Source organism: Vicugna pacos, chromosome 25 (assembly GCF_048564905.1).
Source record: "Vicugna pacos chromosome 25, VicPac4, whole genome shotgun sequence".
Lineage (NCBI taxonomy): Eukaryota > Metazoa > Chordata > Mammalia > Artiodactyla > Camelidae > Vicugna > Vicugna pacos.
In genome coordinates, this window is record NC_133011.1 from 18,916,893 (window position 1) to 18,931,178 (window position 14,286).

At 32.2% G+C, this 14,286-nt stretch overlaps 1 protein-coding gene across 3 annotated transcripts in view; it reads right to left on the bottom strand.

Annotated features, from left to right (window-relative positions):
* The window catches only part of CSMD3 (CUB and Sushi multiple domains 3), a 1,005,695-nt gene that overhangs the window by 466,500 nt on the left and 524,909 nt on the right, over window positions 1-14,286 (bottom strand). For all 3 annotated transcript variants that reach the window (XM_031691263.2, XM_072949624.1, XM_072949623.1), the window contains one exon: window positions 4,779-4,900. In XM_031691263.2, the coding sequence (XP_031547123.1) occupies window positions 4,779-4,900 (122 nt within the window). The remainder of the gene's footprint in view (window positions 1-4,778; window positions 4,901-14,286) is intronic.

The window sequence follows — 14,286 nt, forward strand, 5'->3', positions numbered from 1 at the left end:
GGACTACTGCTATGTAACAATGACAGATCATATATGGCACTACCAGTGTTTTACTGAAGGGAAAAAAAAACTACATAAAATGAAAAATGCATCAAATATTGAAACTGTAACACAACAGTACAAAACTGTTGATTCTTTTTTGTCATTTATTCATGCATAGATACTGGAGGATATAATTTAAATGTCATAATACATATAAATTATCAACTTGAACTTAAAGATTTTGAAGAAAATGCTTGCAGATATTGTTATTGGCTTTAGGAAGATATTCATTACAAATCTGTATATGTTATGTTGTGTATATTGAAAAAATAAAACAAATATGAATGTGGTTTATTAAAGTGAATTTAATAAGAAGTACTATTTTGCTGGTTTTGTCCTTTATTAATAATGAAGTCAGCCTGATCCAGGATATCTATCTCTCCGTTTATTCATCTATATCTATTTTTATACAAAGAATCTTTGACTTGAAGCTTTATTTTTAAAATGAGATTAGTTTAAGATGACTAAACATATAAGATGGTAGTGAGAATCAGATACTGTACACTTTTATATATAATGAGCCATACAGTGGATTCTATTTGCCATCCTCAGTTTATCCTCATTATTTTTCTTATGATACCAAAGAGGAAGGATGCAAGATACTAGCTTCTCAGTTCATGGTCTTTAATCATTAATTTCATTTTTTATGTAGTTTCTTCAAGTATTATTAATTAGTGGGTCTTTATCAGTTAATATCTATGAAAGACCTTCTTTACCTCCAAAATTATCTTCTTGAGTAAGCAATTTAGGTAGGAGCTCAAGAAGTTAGGATGTAAGAGAAATTATTTGCCACTAAACCCATTGCTTGCCACAGCTATCCAGGAAGAAAGGTTCCTGGTCCATAAGTAAATAGTCTTTGGGGCAAGTGATTGGGGTAAGAGTAAGGAGAGGTAGTTATACTGTTGTTCCTATTTTGTGAACTGCACTTCAATTAATAAGCCTCTTTTTAAAATTTTGGATGTTACATTGAAATACAAATCAGATAATGTAAGTCCTCTACCTAAAACTCTCAATTTTATTTCTATAAATTTGTATTTAGAGTCTCCTCTTTACCAGACACTATTCTAATGTTGAGGATACAAACTTTCCTCCCTTGACTGGGGTAATATACAAAAGATAGAAAAGTAGCATATAATATAATGTCTTATAACATAAGGTCTTCAAATATAAGTGTTACAAGGAGCTATAAAAAATAAAGCAAGGAGATAGTGATGGAAGTGGTCAGTGATACAGGAGTAGAGAAGGTGACATTTAAAAGATATGAATGAAGTAAGAGAGCAACTGCTTAGGTATCATGCTTTGCATTACATTTTTGGATGAATCCCATAGGGACCTGTATGAACTGGGCTCTATTCAGATCTACAGCCTCCATTTCTTCCATTCTCCTCCTTATCCACTGTGCTACAGGACTCCTGCCATCTTTCTTTGTTTCTAGAAGACATCAGGGTCTTCACAGGCCTTTACAAGCACTTTTTCTTCTTCCTATTCTCTTCTTTGCATTATGTCCCTTGTCATCTTTCAACATTGGCTTAAATTTCACTTGCTCCAAGTCTTCCCTGACAATTCTAAGCAGCCTCACTTTTATTCCATCCAGAGTGTTTCCTTCAAGTTGTTACTGCTAATTTCTGTGTTTACCCTTTTATTTTCTATTTAACACTAGCTGGAAGCTTCCTAAAGGCCAGAAATTTGTCTTTTTAATTTTTTAATCTATTGTGGACCCAGTTTTCTATTAAAAAATGTAGGATTTCCCCAGAAAATTTTAGGATTTATAACATTAATTTTCAGCTTGTCACCCCAAGATATATGAAGCCTTATGTGGTTGTTTTGGACACTAGAGATCATCACACACTGAGAGTTCATAAGGAGAATATGAAAGATATCCTAACAGAAAAAAGGGTATAACTACCATATCAGGTATCTTAGAATTTTGCTCCCTCCCATCTTTCCTTTTCTCTGGTATCATACAATGTAATTGGGTATGCTGTTAGGTCAAGAGGGGGCAGAAATTCAAGGAAGATATGTAATGCTGAGCAAAGGTATTAGACAGAATTGTACACTGATGATAGGTATTCTATGTGACTCTGGTTTATGAAGATAATCACATCATCCAAGTGACTTTCCTCCACACTGCTTAGAGATTCTAGAAGCTCAAAGAAAAGTCATACTAAGAATGGCAAGGGCTGGATACCCAAGTATATTATGGCAGTCCTTCTCTCTCCTCACTACCTAGCTACAGCTATTGCTAAGGGACTGGGCAGCTGAGGGGGGAAAAAAAATAATGTACTAGAATGATAACCATGGTTCTTATAAACTCCAAGGCTGTCACTAAGATAACCTTCTATTTTGCAGTAAAATATCACTGGGGCAGGAAGCAAAAGCTCAAAGCTCTCTCTAGTTCCTTTTTCAAGCTCTCTTGGTAGAAGCCTATTATGACTTCTTAGAAACATCTGCTTGATAGATTCTGATGACTAGTATCAGCCAGGAGTCTCTACAAGAATATTCCAAGTTCTGAAATGTGTGAGAGCATATGTTATCTACACAGTAGGAAGCTAAGATCAAACTCTGGTGAAGGCATTGTGCCTCAACACACTGGGTACGTGGTTGTGGTGGTGATGGTGGCAGTACTAGCTACAGCAGTGGCAGCGGTAATATCGTTATTATTAACATTTTTTGAACATGTACTATATTCCAGACTCTGCTCTAAGTATATGGCATGTATTATCTCATATAATCTTTCTAAGAGCCCTATGAGAGAAGCATTCTTATTTCCATTTCACTATTGAGAAAACATAAGCCCATGTAAGTTAATTTCTTGGTGATGATCTGTGATTAATTATTATTATTAATACTGTTGTTTTCCTAATACTTATCTTCCAACTAGGCAGTTCTTAAACAAGAATAATTCTTATCCACTCATCAAATTTGGACTAAATCATACCTTTCCAAATATCCTATTACCCATTCTTCCACAGTAGTAGAATTTTTAGCTGGTATGAAGCTACCCTAAATAAAGACTATATTTTCCATCTCTCTTATAACTAAGTATGACTCAGGAATCTTTCATAAGAAATGGCTCGCATTTGTCCTTTGCCCTCCTCCTTTATCACTTTCCCCAACCTGCTGCCTGGAATATGTGACACACCATGCTGAAACCTGACCTGAGACACAATATTGGAACTTGGGGGCAAGGGCCACACCCTAGAATATGATAGTGAGTTAGTCTATGTCCCTGAGAAATTACTAGAGCAGAGCCACCACATATCTTGAACCACATATCTATCTTGTTTAGGTCCCTCTTGTTACGGGTTTTCTTTCACTGACAGATAAACCTAATCCTAACTGATAAATCTGTGTATCTTAGTACTTTTTATTAAACCTTTCTTTGTCCAGCTTTTTATTTTCCTCTCCTATGTCAACCCCCAAAAGACTTTATTTGGCTGCATGAAGTATGCCAATTGCCACCAGTTATATTGATCACTTAATATTTATGCTTAATTATCATGTAGTACATCTCTGATTTGCATATCAATCAAAAACAATTACAACGATGAGGTTAAAATGGCAGGGACACCCAATAGTTTGTAATGGGTGGAGTACTAAAAACAAACCAAAAAAACTAAATTAAAGTACTTTACATTTTACATACTTTGGCTCCTTTTTCGGTAAGAATCAGAGAAGTTCCTAAGAAATGTTAGTACACATATAAATAAACCAGTGATTGTATTTTATGAACATAAAACCTAAAACATTTTGGAAAATAGTATATGCGTTATCTAAGAACAATGAGTTAATCTCTTCCAAGTACTTACTACTAAGTACTCTGTACGCATTACCTCATTTACTTCTCTTAACACTGAGAAAAACATGCTATTATTATTCACATTTTATAGATAAAGAAACTGAATTTCAGAGAGGTTAAATAACTTGATCAAAGTTATAAGCTGGTAAATTCAAAATCAGTATTTGAACTACAAATGTGACCCAGTTTTATGGGCTCTACCACTAACCTTTCCTTAATCTAACCAAGAAAAGGAACCATACAATCTGAGAGGAATTTTGATTCTTCCTACTTAGGTCCTCACTATACATTCTTACAAGGAGAAGCAGGTTAGAGAGAGCAGGAACAGAAAACTAGCTAATTTATAAGCTGCTCTTTCACTCATTCAGCATTACAATTTTGTTTGGAGAACTATGGTGCATACATGCTTAGATGTATCACTCATTTTTAGTCAAATAGAAAGACAATCCAACCTTCAGAAATATCCATAATATGAACCCTCTATTAGTCCAGAGCACATTAAAAACAACTTTTTATAATAAAGAGTATCTGTGATCTGTGGCGATAGAGAAACATTGAAAGGAAAGCCAGCTATGTATAAAAACATGATATATCTGAATGATGTGTCAAGCATAAAGATATAAAGTGAAAAGCCATTATTCATGGCTTCTTCAAAAAAAAAAAAGAAAGATATACTTACAACCTTCAAAAGTGTATCTCAGAAAACATCCATTTATAATTTTATTTTCTTGTTTATATGTTAGTTGGGAGTAGAACTGCATTATTTTAATTTTTTCCCCAAATTTCTCATGTAAGTTTATGTTTTATATAATGGATAAGTAGGAAATACTGCAGAAATCACACTTTAGGTATGAATTTTCTTTACTGCACTTCCTTCATGTCCTCTTTGCCTTTATCTTTATGATTATGCATTTCTACCAGAAATGGTTTCACTTACCTTATTTGTATTCACTGCTGTGATGACCCAGACACACTGGGCATTGCTGTCATACTGGAATGGAAAGTTGGGAGACGTAAAGGTTCCACTTGGTCCCTGTAGATTAGAGCCACATGTCTTCACTAAAAGAGAAATTGCATTTTAAAAGATGAGCATATACCACATGCAAAATCACAGACATAAAATAACTTGCAAATAGACTTTCAAGTCAAAATTGCACAATAATAACCATTTAAAATATATATTAAGGCATTCTAATGTCACTTATCAAAATGAGAGTGTTTTTTACACCCTGAAGTTCAGAAGCTCATATTCCCACATTAATCAAAAACTAGTTATGAATAAAAGTGAGGCATGATAAATTGTCCTCTGACTGTAAATAGGTTAGTTTATTAGAGAGAGGTTATATTTATTCAATACTGTGTTAACAAAAAATCTACAAAGAGAAAGAAACACAGCCTTGGATTGATTAAGCAATCTAAATAGTGTTTTCCTTTTTATTTACTAAGTACACTAGGACTCTTAATAGCATAACTGAGACATCAACATTAAAACTACCTTTTCTGTTGAGTTTATTATTGTAAATTAGACCATTCAGACTACAAAAAGAGCTACAATGAAATAATTTTAATGAATTCCCACAAAAGTTAAGTGTTGTGATATTTCCTCAGTTTGCTAACCCTTCTTTTCTATAGTTAACAAAAAATTTAGTGACCACACTGTATCTGTGTCTTAACTTCCTTCTTGAGCACAACAAAAGTTTCCAGGTGGCATTACTTTGATATGCATTTCCTTGCCCCATTCCGTGAAAATACTGCCTAAGTCATCCTTTTCTAATCCACCAATAATAATCCATTGTATTTTAAGTCAAGTTCAATTAAATGTAGATTTTCACGTGCCCTTAAGACTTTACATATAATCACTTTAAGATCAATTTATGGATATCACTAAAGTTTGTTTGCCTTGTCCAAGGTTACTGAGCTGTTAAACAATTATAATCAAGATTTGAGCCCAGGTCTTCCAACTCAAGGTCTTACGTTTTTATCATTAAACATGTGTCTCTCTAGTATGTTAAATAGAGTTTTCTTTACTAATTTTATTTCCCTTTAGCTTATATTTCAGCAAAAATATATTCCAGACAACTCTGTGGTGATTTAATGGTTATTTTTAATTCTCTCTTGTTTGTGTCTGATTTCTGTATTTTAAACAATAAAACTATTATTTTATAATAAGGATAAATTAATAAATCATATTTTCTTCCTTCAACATTAATTACTGATCTTTCTTTTTCCATTTACTATTCAACTTCCTGTTAGTCTTCTATGCTCACTACTCCATTTTCTTCTCCCCCATTCACTCTTTTTTCCCCACAATTTCCATAGTATAAATACTTTTGCTGATTTTAAACTACCAAAGCTTTACCAAGGCCTCACAAAATTTCTGAATATTTAACAATTGGTTCTTTTTTTCCAACTGAGATACAGTTGACAACACCATGAAAGTTTGAGGTGTATAATGCCATATGATACACATATGTTGCAAAATAATTACTACAATAAGGTTAGTTAACACTTCCATCATCTCATGTATTTACCAGTTGTGTGCATGAGCGTGTATATGTGTGGTGAGACTGTTTAAGATCTATTCTCTTAGCAGCTTTTAAGTATGTGATACAGTATTATTAATTCGAATCACCATAGTGTACATTATATCCCCAGAAGTTATACATCTTATAACTGAAAATGAGTTTCCTTTAATCAAACACCTTCAGACTGGCTTTTGGCAACTACCACTCTACTCTTTGTTTCTGAGTTTGTGAGTTTTAGATTCCACATTACACTGTAACTTCTTATAAGTCTTTCATGTTCACTACCACATTTTTTCTCCCCCCATTCACTTTTGAGAGTATTTCAGTCTGAGTTCTCTCATTTCAGTGCTGAAATTGCTTTCACAGTGCCAGAAATGACCTCCTAATTGCTAAATCTAATAGTATTTCTTCATTGTTTTCCCCTGGAGACTTAATGTCTCAGCAGTAATGAAAAGTACTGATAAAAAAATAAACTTTGTTTGAAATTCTCTGCTTTCCCTTGCACAGTCCTGAGTCTCTTGATTCTTGGCCTATTAGTTTTGAATAGTTATACTCCATACCCTGTGTTCTGGTTCTATTTTTTTTTTTCCATATGACCTTGAAGTAGCATAAATTTATTCAGTAGCCTATTTTCTTTGTTCAATGATGTCTCTGAATAGTTAATCCAATTCACTTCTATGACTACAATGGTTATTTCTGTGTTGATAATTCTCAAATCTACATCACCATTTTTGCCATCTCTTTGGATTTCTAGAGTAACTTTTTCTTTGTCTGCTGGAAATTCCATGAACTATTTTAAAGAAGTGCTTAATGAAATCTTACTTAACTAATTCCTCTAACTCTATCCCATACATACATAAGTACTCCTCAAGATCTATGTATTCCACTTCTGAAACACCTTACTTCTTTTCGTTTCTTCCCAATATCCAGTGTTTCATCCTCATCTTTTTTCCTAGACTAGAAATAGCTGCTTAAGTCCTTTTCTATAATCCATTTTCACTCTCTGTTCTGTCCTCCTAATACTACTATACTTATCTTTCTAAAGTATACATTTGACTATTTCACTTAATTGCATAAAAACTTGATCTGTTTCCTACAGGATAAATTACAAACTACCTAAAATAGAATAGAAAATAATTCTGTAAGGATACAGATTTTATTTCCAATACAATTTCTTGCTATTTTGTACACTCATACACTCAAACTGTGCCAGAAAAAAAACAAAATCCTTTCTCTGCCTGGAATATACTACACTCTTTATACTTTTCCACTTTTTCCATGTTTTTCTCCAAGTCTAAAATGTTATTCCTTATTACATTTGCCTGCAGAAAATCTATTCATTTAAACAAAGTCAAAGTGATGTGCAACTTCTTTCTATAGGAAGTGATCACTCAGGGTTCTGTAATAGATTGTAGTCCTCACAGCACATTATTTAAGCAGCATATCCATAAAAGTGCTTAAGTGCTAGTGATCTGATAGAGAATGCAGTTTAAACATTCAAGAACTTTATAGCAGTAAGAATTTGAAGTAGACACAGCTTTCTAACTGAACATACTGCTTCTCTGAATGGTATTTACTACTCGGTAATTCTCTGGCAAGCTTTATTTTCTAAAATGTACAAATACTTATGGTCCTTAATGGACAAGACCTTGTTTATCATCTCTGTTCATTAACTCTTAGTGCATTGGCTTTCATGATGTAGAAATGTTTACTAAAGGAACAAATGTACAAGTACTTTGGCACAGCTCTTAAATGGACTGTAGAATGTGTGCTAATGAAGAATCCTTGGAAATATGTTTCAGACTGTCTATTTTGAAAACAATTTTCTTTTCATATAAAAACAAACATAAAACATAAAAACAAAAAACCTCATAAAATGACAAATAAGAATCACCCATAAATATGTTGGTCTTCTTGACTGCTTTCATCCAAACGAAAGAGTTAGGTTGTATTTTTGCACACGTTTTCTTTTTGTCGGTATAGTTATTTTCACAAAATTCTTGTTTTATGTGTGTGTTTGAATGTTTTAAGAAACTGAGCTAATTCTAAACATATTCCTCTGAAACTTTTTTCCCCTTCATGTATCATGAATACTGTTCTATATCAGCATATGTAGACTTATTTAACAGATTTAACAGTCGAAATAGTAGCTGATGGAAGTATTGTATATTACTGACAGCCTTCAACTATGAGAACATCACATGGTAATTAGGGAATTTCCTTACTCCTGGGTTTGGGAATGAGGAGAACTACCATGTGAAAAGAAATGCAGCAGATGACCCATAGCAACCAACATATAATGTAACTAAATGGGAAAATGACTTAAGCCACTGAGATTTTCTGGTTGCTTATTGTAACAGCACATGCTAGTGAAAGACTGTTTTATGCCACTGAAAGACTGTTCTAATTTTTTCAGCTATAAAACATCATGAATAGAGATCTTGGTACCTATAGCTTCATATTTGTGCTTTTTATTTGTGTTATTATTGTAGAATGAATTCTTAAAAGGCTTACTTAGCTACAATATGTGAGCATTTTAAAATTTGATAAGTATGTGTAAATTACTCTTCACAGTTTTGTTCAGCATATGCTCAAAAATGGAATAAAGGAGAATAGGTCCCCACATTCTCACCAAAATAATATCAACTATTTGTGCTTTTTTTCATTCTGTTAAGTATGTCAATGATGCTTTAATTTCCAATTTTCTTCATTAGTATGGCTTACCAAAAGTTTTTATTGTTACTTCTCTTTTGCTCTGATTTTTCTGTTCATGTATAATTTTTTCTAGTTTCAGTTGTCATTTTCTCATTGTTTTATAGCTGTTTCCTGTATGCTATCAATATTAACCATTGTTATGCATGTTGAAAATATTTCCCCAGTCTTTTTTTTTTAATTTGTTGACTTTGCTTTAAATTATTTTTCCCTGAAAACTTTTAAAAAAGTTTCTGCAAATCTGTCAGTGTTTTCCTTTAGGGTACCTGCGCTTTATGTCTTGGTTAGGAAAGGTTTCTTCAAACCTAGGTTTTGAAAAGATTGAAAATATCACCTGATATTTAATTCTCATACTTTTATAATTTAATAATATCACTATATTTAAAATTTTCATTTATCTGGAAATTATTTTTATATGGTGTGAAGTAGGGGAGATAATTATATTTTCCAATATGTGGATATCTATCTTCCCCAGCAGCATTTGTAGTAAACTCTGTTTTATTCCCCACCAATTTAAAATACTATTTAAATTATATCATGTTTCTCTCTCTCTCTCTTTCTCTCAGAAATTTACACATGGATCTGAGCCAGTATTTTTGTATTGATTCACTGACCTATGATTGTTCCTCTGCAAGCACCATATTGTTTAATCACTTTTAATATAGATATTGCAAATTTTGTTGCTCAATTTCATGATTTTCTTTGTTATTCTTGAGCACTTATTTCTCCATGAACTTTAGATATGTCAGTTTGTAAAGTTTAAAAAAGATTAGTAGTCTTACTGAATTATATTGCACTCATACATTATTTGGATACAAATTTTCTTCTTCAATGGAGCTTTAATAATGCAAAAGAGAAAGATAAATGAGATTACAACAGATGCTCATAAAATGTTTGATAAGCAGTGATTCCTGATTTAAGTTTTAAGAAACATAGAAATAGTAGAAAAAGGAGAAAAATTTCTAAATGTAACAATGAATGTATGAAATTAAATGAAGTATTAGATTATACAATAAAATGTGAAAACTTGTGTCATTAAAGGTAAGAACAAAACATAAAACATGGATGCTCACAATTTGTGACAGCATTGAACAATGTCTTAGAGGATCTAGATAATGCAATAAACTATGAAAAATTTGGAAAGAATTACAAAATTTAAAGAAATAAAAAAGTATTTTTTTTACTTATACTATGCTATTTGCCTACTTAAACACAAGAGATTTAATAATTTATCTACAATATATATACTATGTTATATTTAAGAGTCACATAACCTGGCTTTGAAGAAGATATGTATGTGAACATTTAAAGTTTATTTTTATAGCAAAAATAATCAGCAATTCAAAGGGAAAGATCCAATTCACACAAGTAACAAAATAAATATGTAATTTTGAAAAATATATTTGGGGAGAAAGATACAAGACTTCTATAAAGAGAATCAGAAAGAAAACTTCTGAAGGAAATGAAATAAAAACTGTATAAGTGAAAAGGTTATGTTCTGGGCGGGAAGGCTTATCATTATAAAGACGTTAACATCCTGATTTCAGCAGTTTAAAATGAATTGACAAAAAATAGCTAATTTTTCTATATTCTCTCTATATATGATTATCTTAGCTCTTGGTGCCTTTAACAGAGTTATTTTACAATAATCTGTATGTTTTATTCATGTGCCACGTATGTTTTCAAAAAGGTAGAGAAGAATGGCTAATTTATCCTTTTACAGTTTTGTTTTAGAAGTAAAATGAGCCAATATACATGAAGACATTGTAAGATACTGTTACGAGGATTATGCTGTTTCAGGAAAATTATGTAAGTATAGTAGCAGAAGCCAAAAAATCACCCCAAGAGTCTCTATCAATATAGTACTATTCATTCCTCTGGTCAAACACATATGGTTAACTATGCTTTGAAAAATGCCTATGAAAAAGGTTAAGTATAAAATATGCCTTGGTTCAACTGTAACCTTCAGGCATTTAGATTTGTGCTGGATATAATGTTTCAACTACTCAAGTAAGACAAGAAGACATTTTATTTTTGGTTGAGTAGGAAAGTTACAATTCACAGGTTAAATATTATTTTTTTCATGGAATATACCAACTGGGTACTATCCGTAGTGGTCTCTGGGTCTATTGGGCCCTGAAATACCTCTTTCACTTTCTCCTTCTGGAATCTTCATGAATTTTCCATAACATTGATGGGCTTTTGTGATCCTGTTCCAACATACACTCAGGATTTGAAAATTCCATAAAGCTCTTTCCACTCACTTTTATGTAATTCCTTAAACACACTGAGAATGTTTGCACTTAAGTTCTTAGTACTTGCTTTTTTTTTTTTTTCTCACTTTGTATAGGTTTCCGCTCAAGTAGTTCTTAATAAATGGTCTATTCAGACTAATCTATTAAAATTTTAGATTTTTAAGTATCATCTTACTTTACATAAATATGCAGAGATATCCATATTTACACACAGTATACACACACATATATGTATATATATGTATACAAACATATATACACATATATACCATTGTTTACTGTCACTTTTTCCCTATTAGAATGACAACTTTATGGAGCAAGGGTTTGGTTTTGTTCACCATGGTGTCTCCAGTGCTTAGAATAGTGTGTGGCACATAGTAGACATTCATTAAATATATGAGTAATATGAATAAATAAATGATTAAAATAAGGAGAGTCATAATGAAGATTTGATTTATTTTCTGGTTTGTATTTTCTTTTTGCCCACTTTTTGGATACAGTGGCAACTTAACCTGCAACCCTTTGGTAAATATTCTCATCTACCAAGTATTCACTAAAATCTCTGTGAACATTTAAGTCTTATTGTCTGTTGCTCTAAGGCTGTGTCTTAGTATGTTGGAAGATTTTGAGCAAGTGACAATTCTTTGTTATAAGGGATATGATAGCCTACGTCTTTAAAGGAGTCATTAGGATGAAGTTCAAATAGCTTTGTAGTTTATGTATCTGTCTGCAACTATCCTTGCATCTTCACCTTACTTGGTGCTCACACTTGAGCAAATCCAAAACATCTGAATCTCATTCTTTCCCCTGTAAACTTAGACAGTTAGACTATATCACCCATACTCTCTGATAGGCATAAAATTATTTTACAGTTGCTTTATGCAGCTATCTGTGTGCTTTTAATGGCCTTTCCCAATATGGACAATGAAGTTAGTAGAGTCTGGGGTTATGCTATTGTTCAATCAAGCCTTTTGTTATTAAAATTGTTTGATGGTATATGAAATATGGAAAATGATGGAGTTTTTAGTGAAAAAAAATCAGTCTGAATTCAGATGTATTTGTAATATTTCCCTTTTATTTTCCCTGTGAGTTAACACTGTGATCTTATCCTAGCAGAAGTATTTTCATTTATATTTTTCAATATCCATAGTGACTTCTTTGCTCATTATCCAGGGATGAAGATAAAAGACTCATAGTGTTACATTATCTCTGAAAGTAACTTGGCATTGGCCATGTAATAAACTATATTTTTTATGCTACACAAGAGGTGGTAGACGCAGCAGGTGATATTAATTTTAACTTAGTAGAGTATCTACTGATCCTAGAAATTTTAACTTATAATTTAGAAAATTAAATGTTCTGATAAGGTGTGACAATAAATGTATATAACAATGAATAAGTATGAACAGCCCAAACTTTGTGAAATTTACCAGGTCAGAATGGCTTAGACTATGAGAGATATACCAACAAAAGACTTATTTGTTTAAGGGTTTCTGATAGGGCCGTGTGAGGTAGAACAAGAGATATTGCTAGGAAAAAATATAAAATGACTAAAACTGGATAAGTGTTGGTACTTAATGATGAACAACTTCTAATATTCAATGGGAATTAAACATGGAGAGACATGATGTAGCTACTTCCCAGACACAAAAGGGATTATCCTAATCTCATAGAGGTAGACTAGGGCAACTGCTACTCACAATCTCTTTCTGATCTGTCTTTGCCCAAATACCATCACTGTAACTGAACTCTATCCTTACTATCTACACTTTGAAACAAGGTTCATAGCTTGTGTTTTTATTATGACATTTGATTAAAGCAGAAAGTGGGATGTTTGTTAGACTGATTTTAATTATTTTCTCTCCAAAAGACAAAAGGTTGTCTCCTGGGACTGAGTAAAACCCAGGAGGGGAAAAATAGAGTGGTAATAGTGTGTCCAGTCATTGAATCATAATTTTTAAAATGTAACTTTATTTTAGATTCCAAATAGTGAAGTAGTGAAGCAAGCAAAATATATGTTATAAATAAGAAACACTCAATGTTTGTTGTTTGAGAAAATCAGACTTACTATAGTTTTGGAAACTTCAGTAAGAATACAGCACTTAACCTAAGAATTTAAAGAATCTTTCATTCAAGCAAAAAAAATACATATATATATACACACACACAAACACACATGTATGTGTGTACTAAAATTAAAAAAAAAAAAAGACTTTAACCAAAAAAAAGAAATGAAGGGTCCTGAGATCTTGGGGGTCATCTGTTCTCATTCACCCATTTTTACAGATAGTCACTGAGGTCCAAGGGGTACTCAGGATCACAGAGCAGAACTAGTACTTGAAGCTAACCAGTGTTCCCCCATGCCCATGAGTTGGCATTTCTGCTGAGGAGGCTGAGTTTTCCACAGAATAACTCTGATTGTAGCAAATACACTGGAAGATGAAATAACATAAAGCCTTGGAGTTTTTAAAAGGAGACTTATTCCTGAAAGGACCTAGGAGAAAAGAGCTTTTTAACTGAGGGGAAGAAAAAGAGTTTATCACATAAAACTTTCTGTATCAATGATATGAACTCATATTAAGCTTATATTATAATCCGATATAAATTGATAAAATATAAACTGATATCATAGCAATATATGAGTAATGCCACAAAGCACAATTAACATTTTTTTATTATTTACTGATCAAATATCTTCCAGATCTAGAAACAAATATGATCTAACAGTTAAGACCTTTTGTTCAGTGAAAGTAATCATCATATTGCTCACTGAAAATAAAAATAAACTTTCATATTCCAATGTGATATTTTGGATAAATTCTACCTACTAAATTTAGATATATTTTTAATTCATTTGTGAAAGTTCAATGCTGTACAATACTTATTTTGAAATTCTCACATTCCACAAGCATTAAATGAGTCTATATTCTGTTTGATATACTGTGCTGGACAC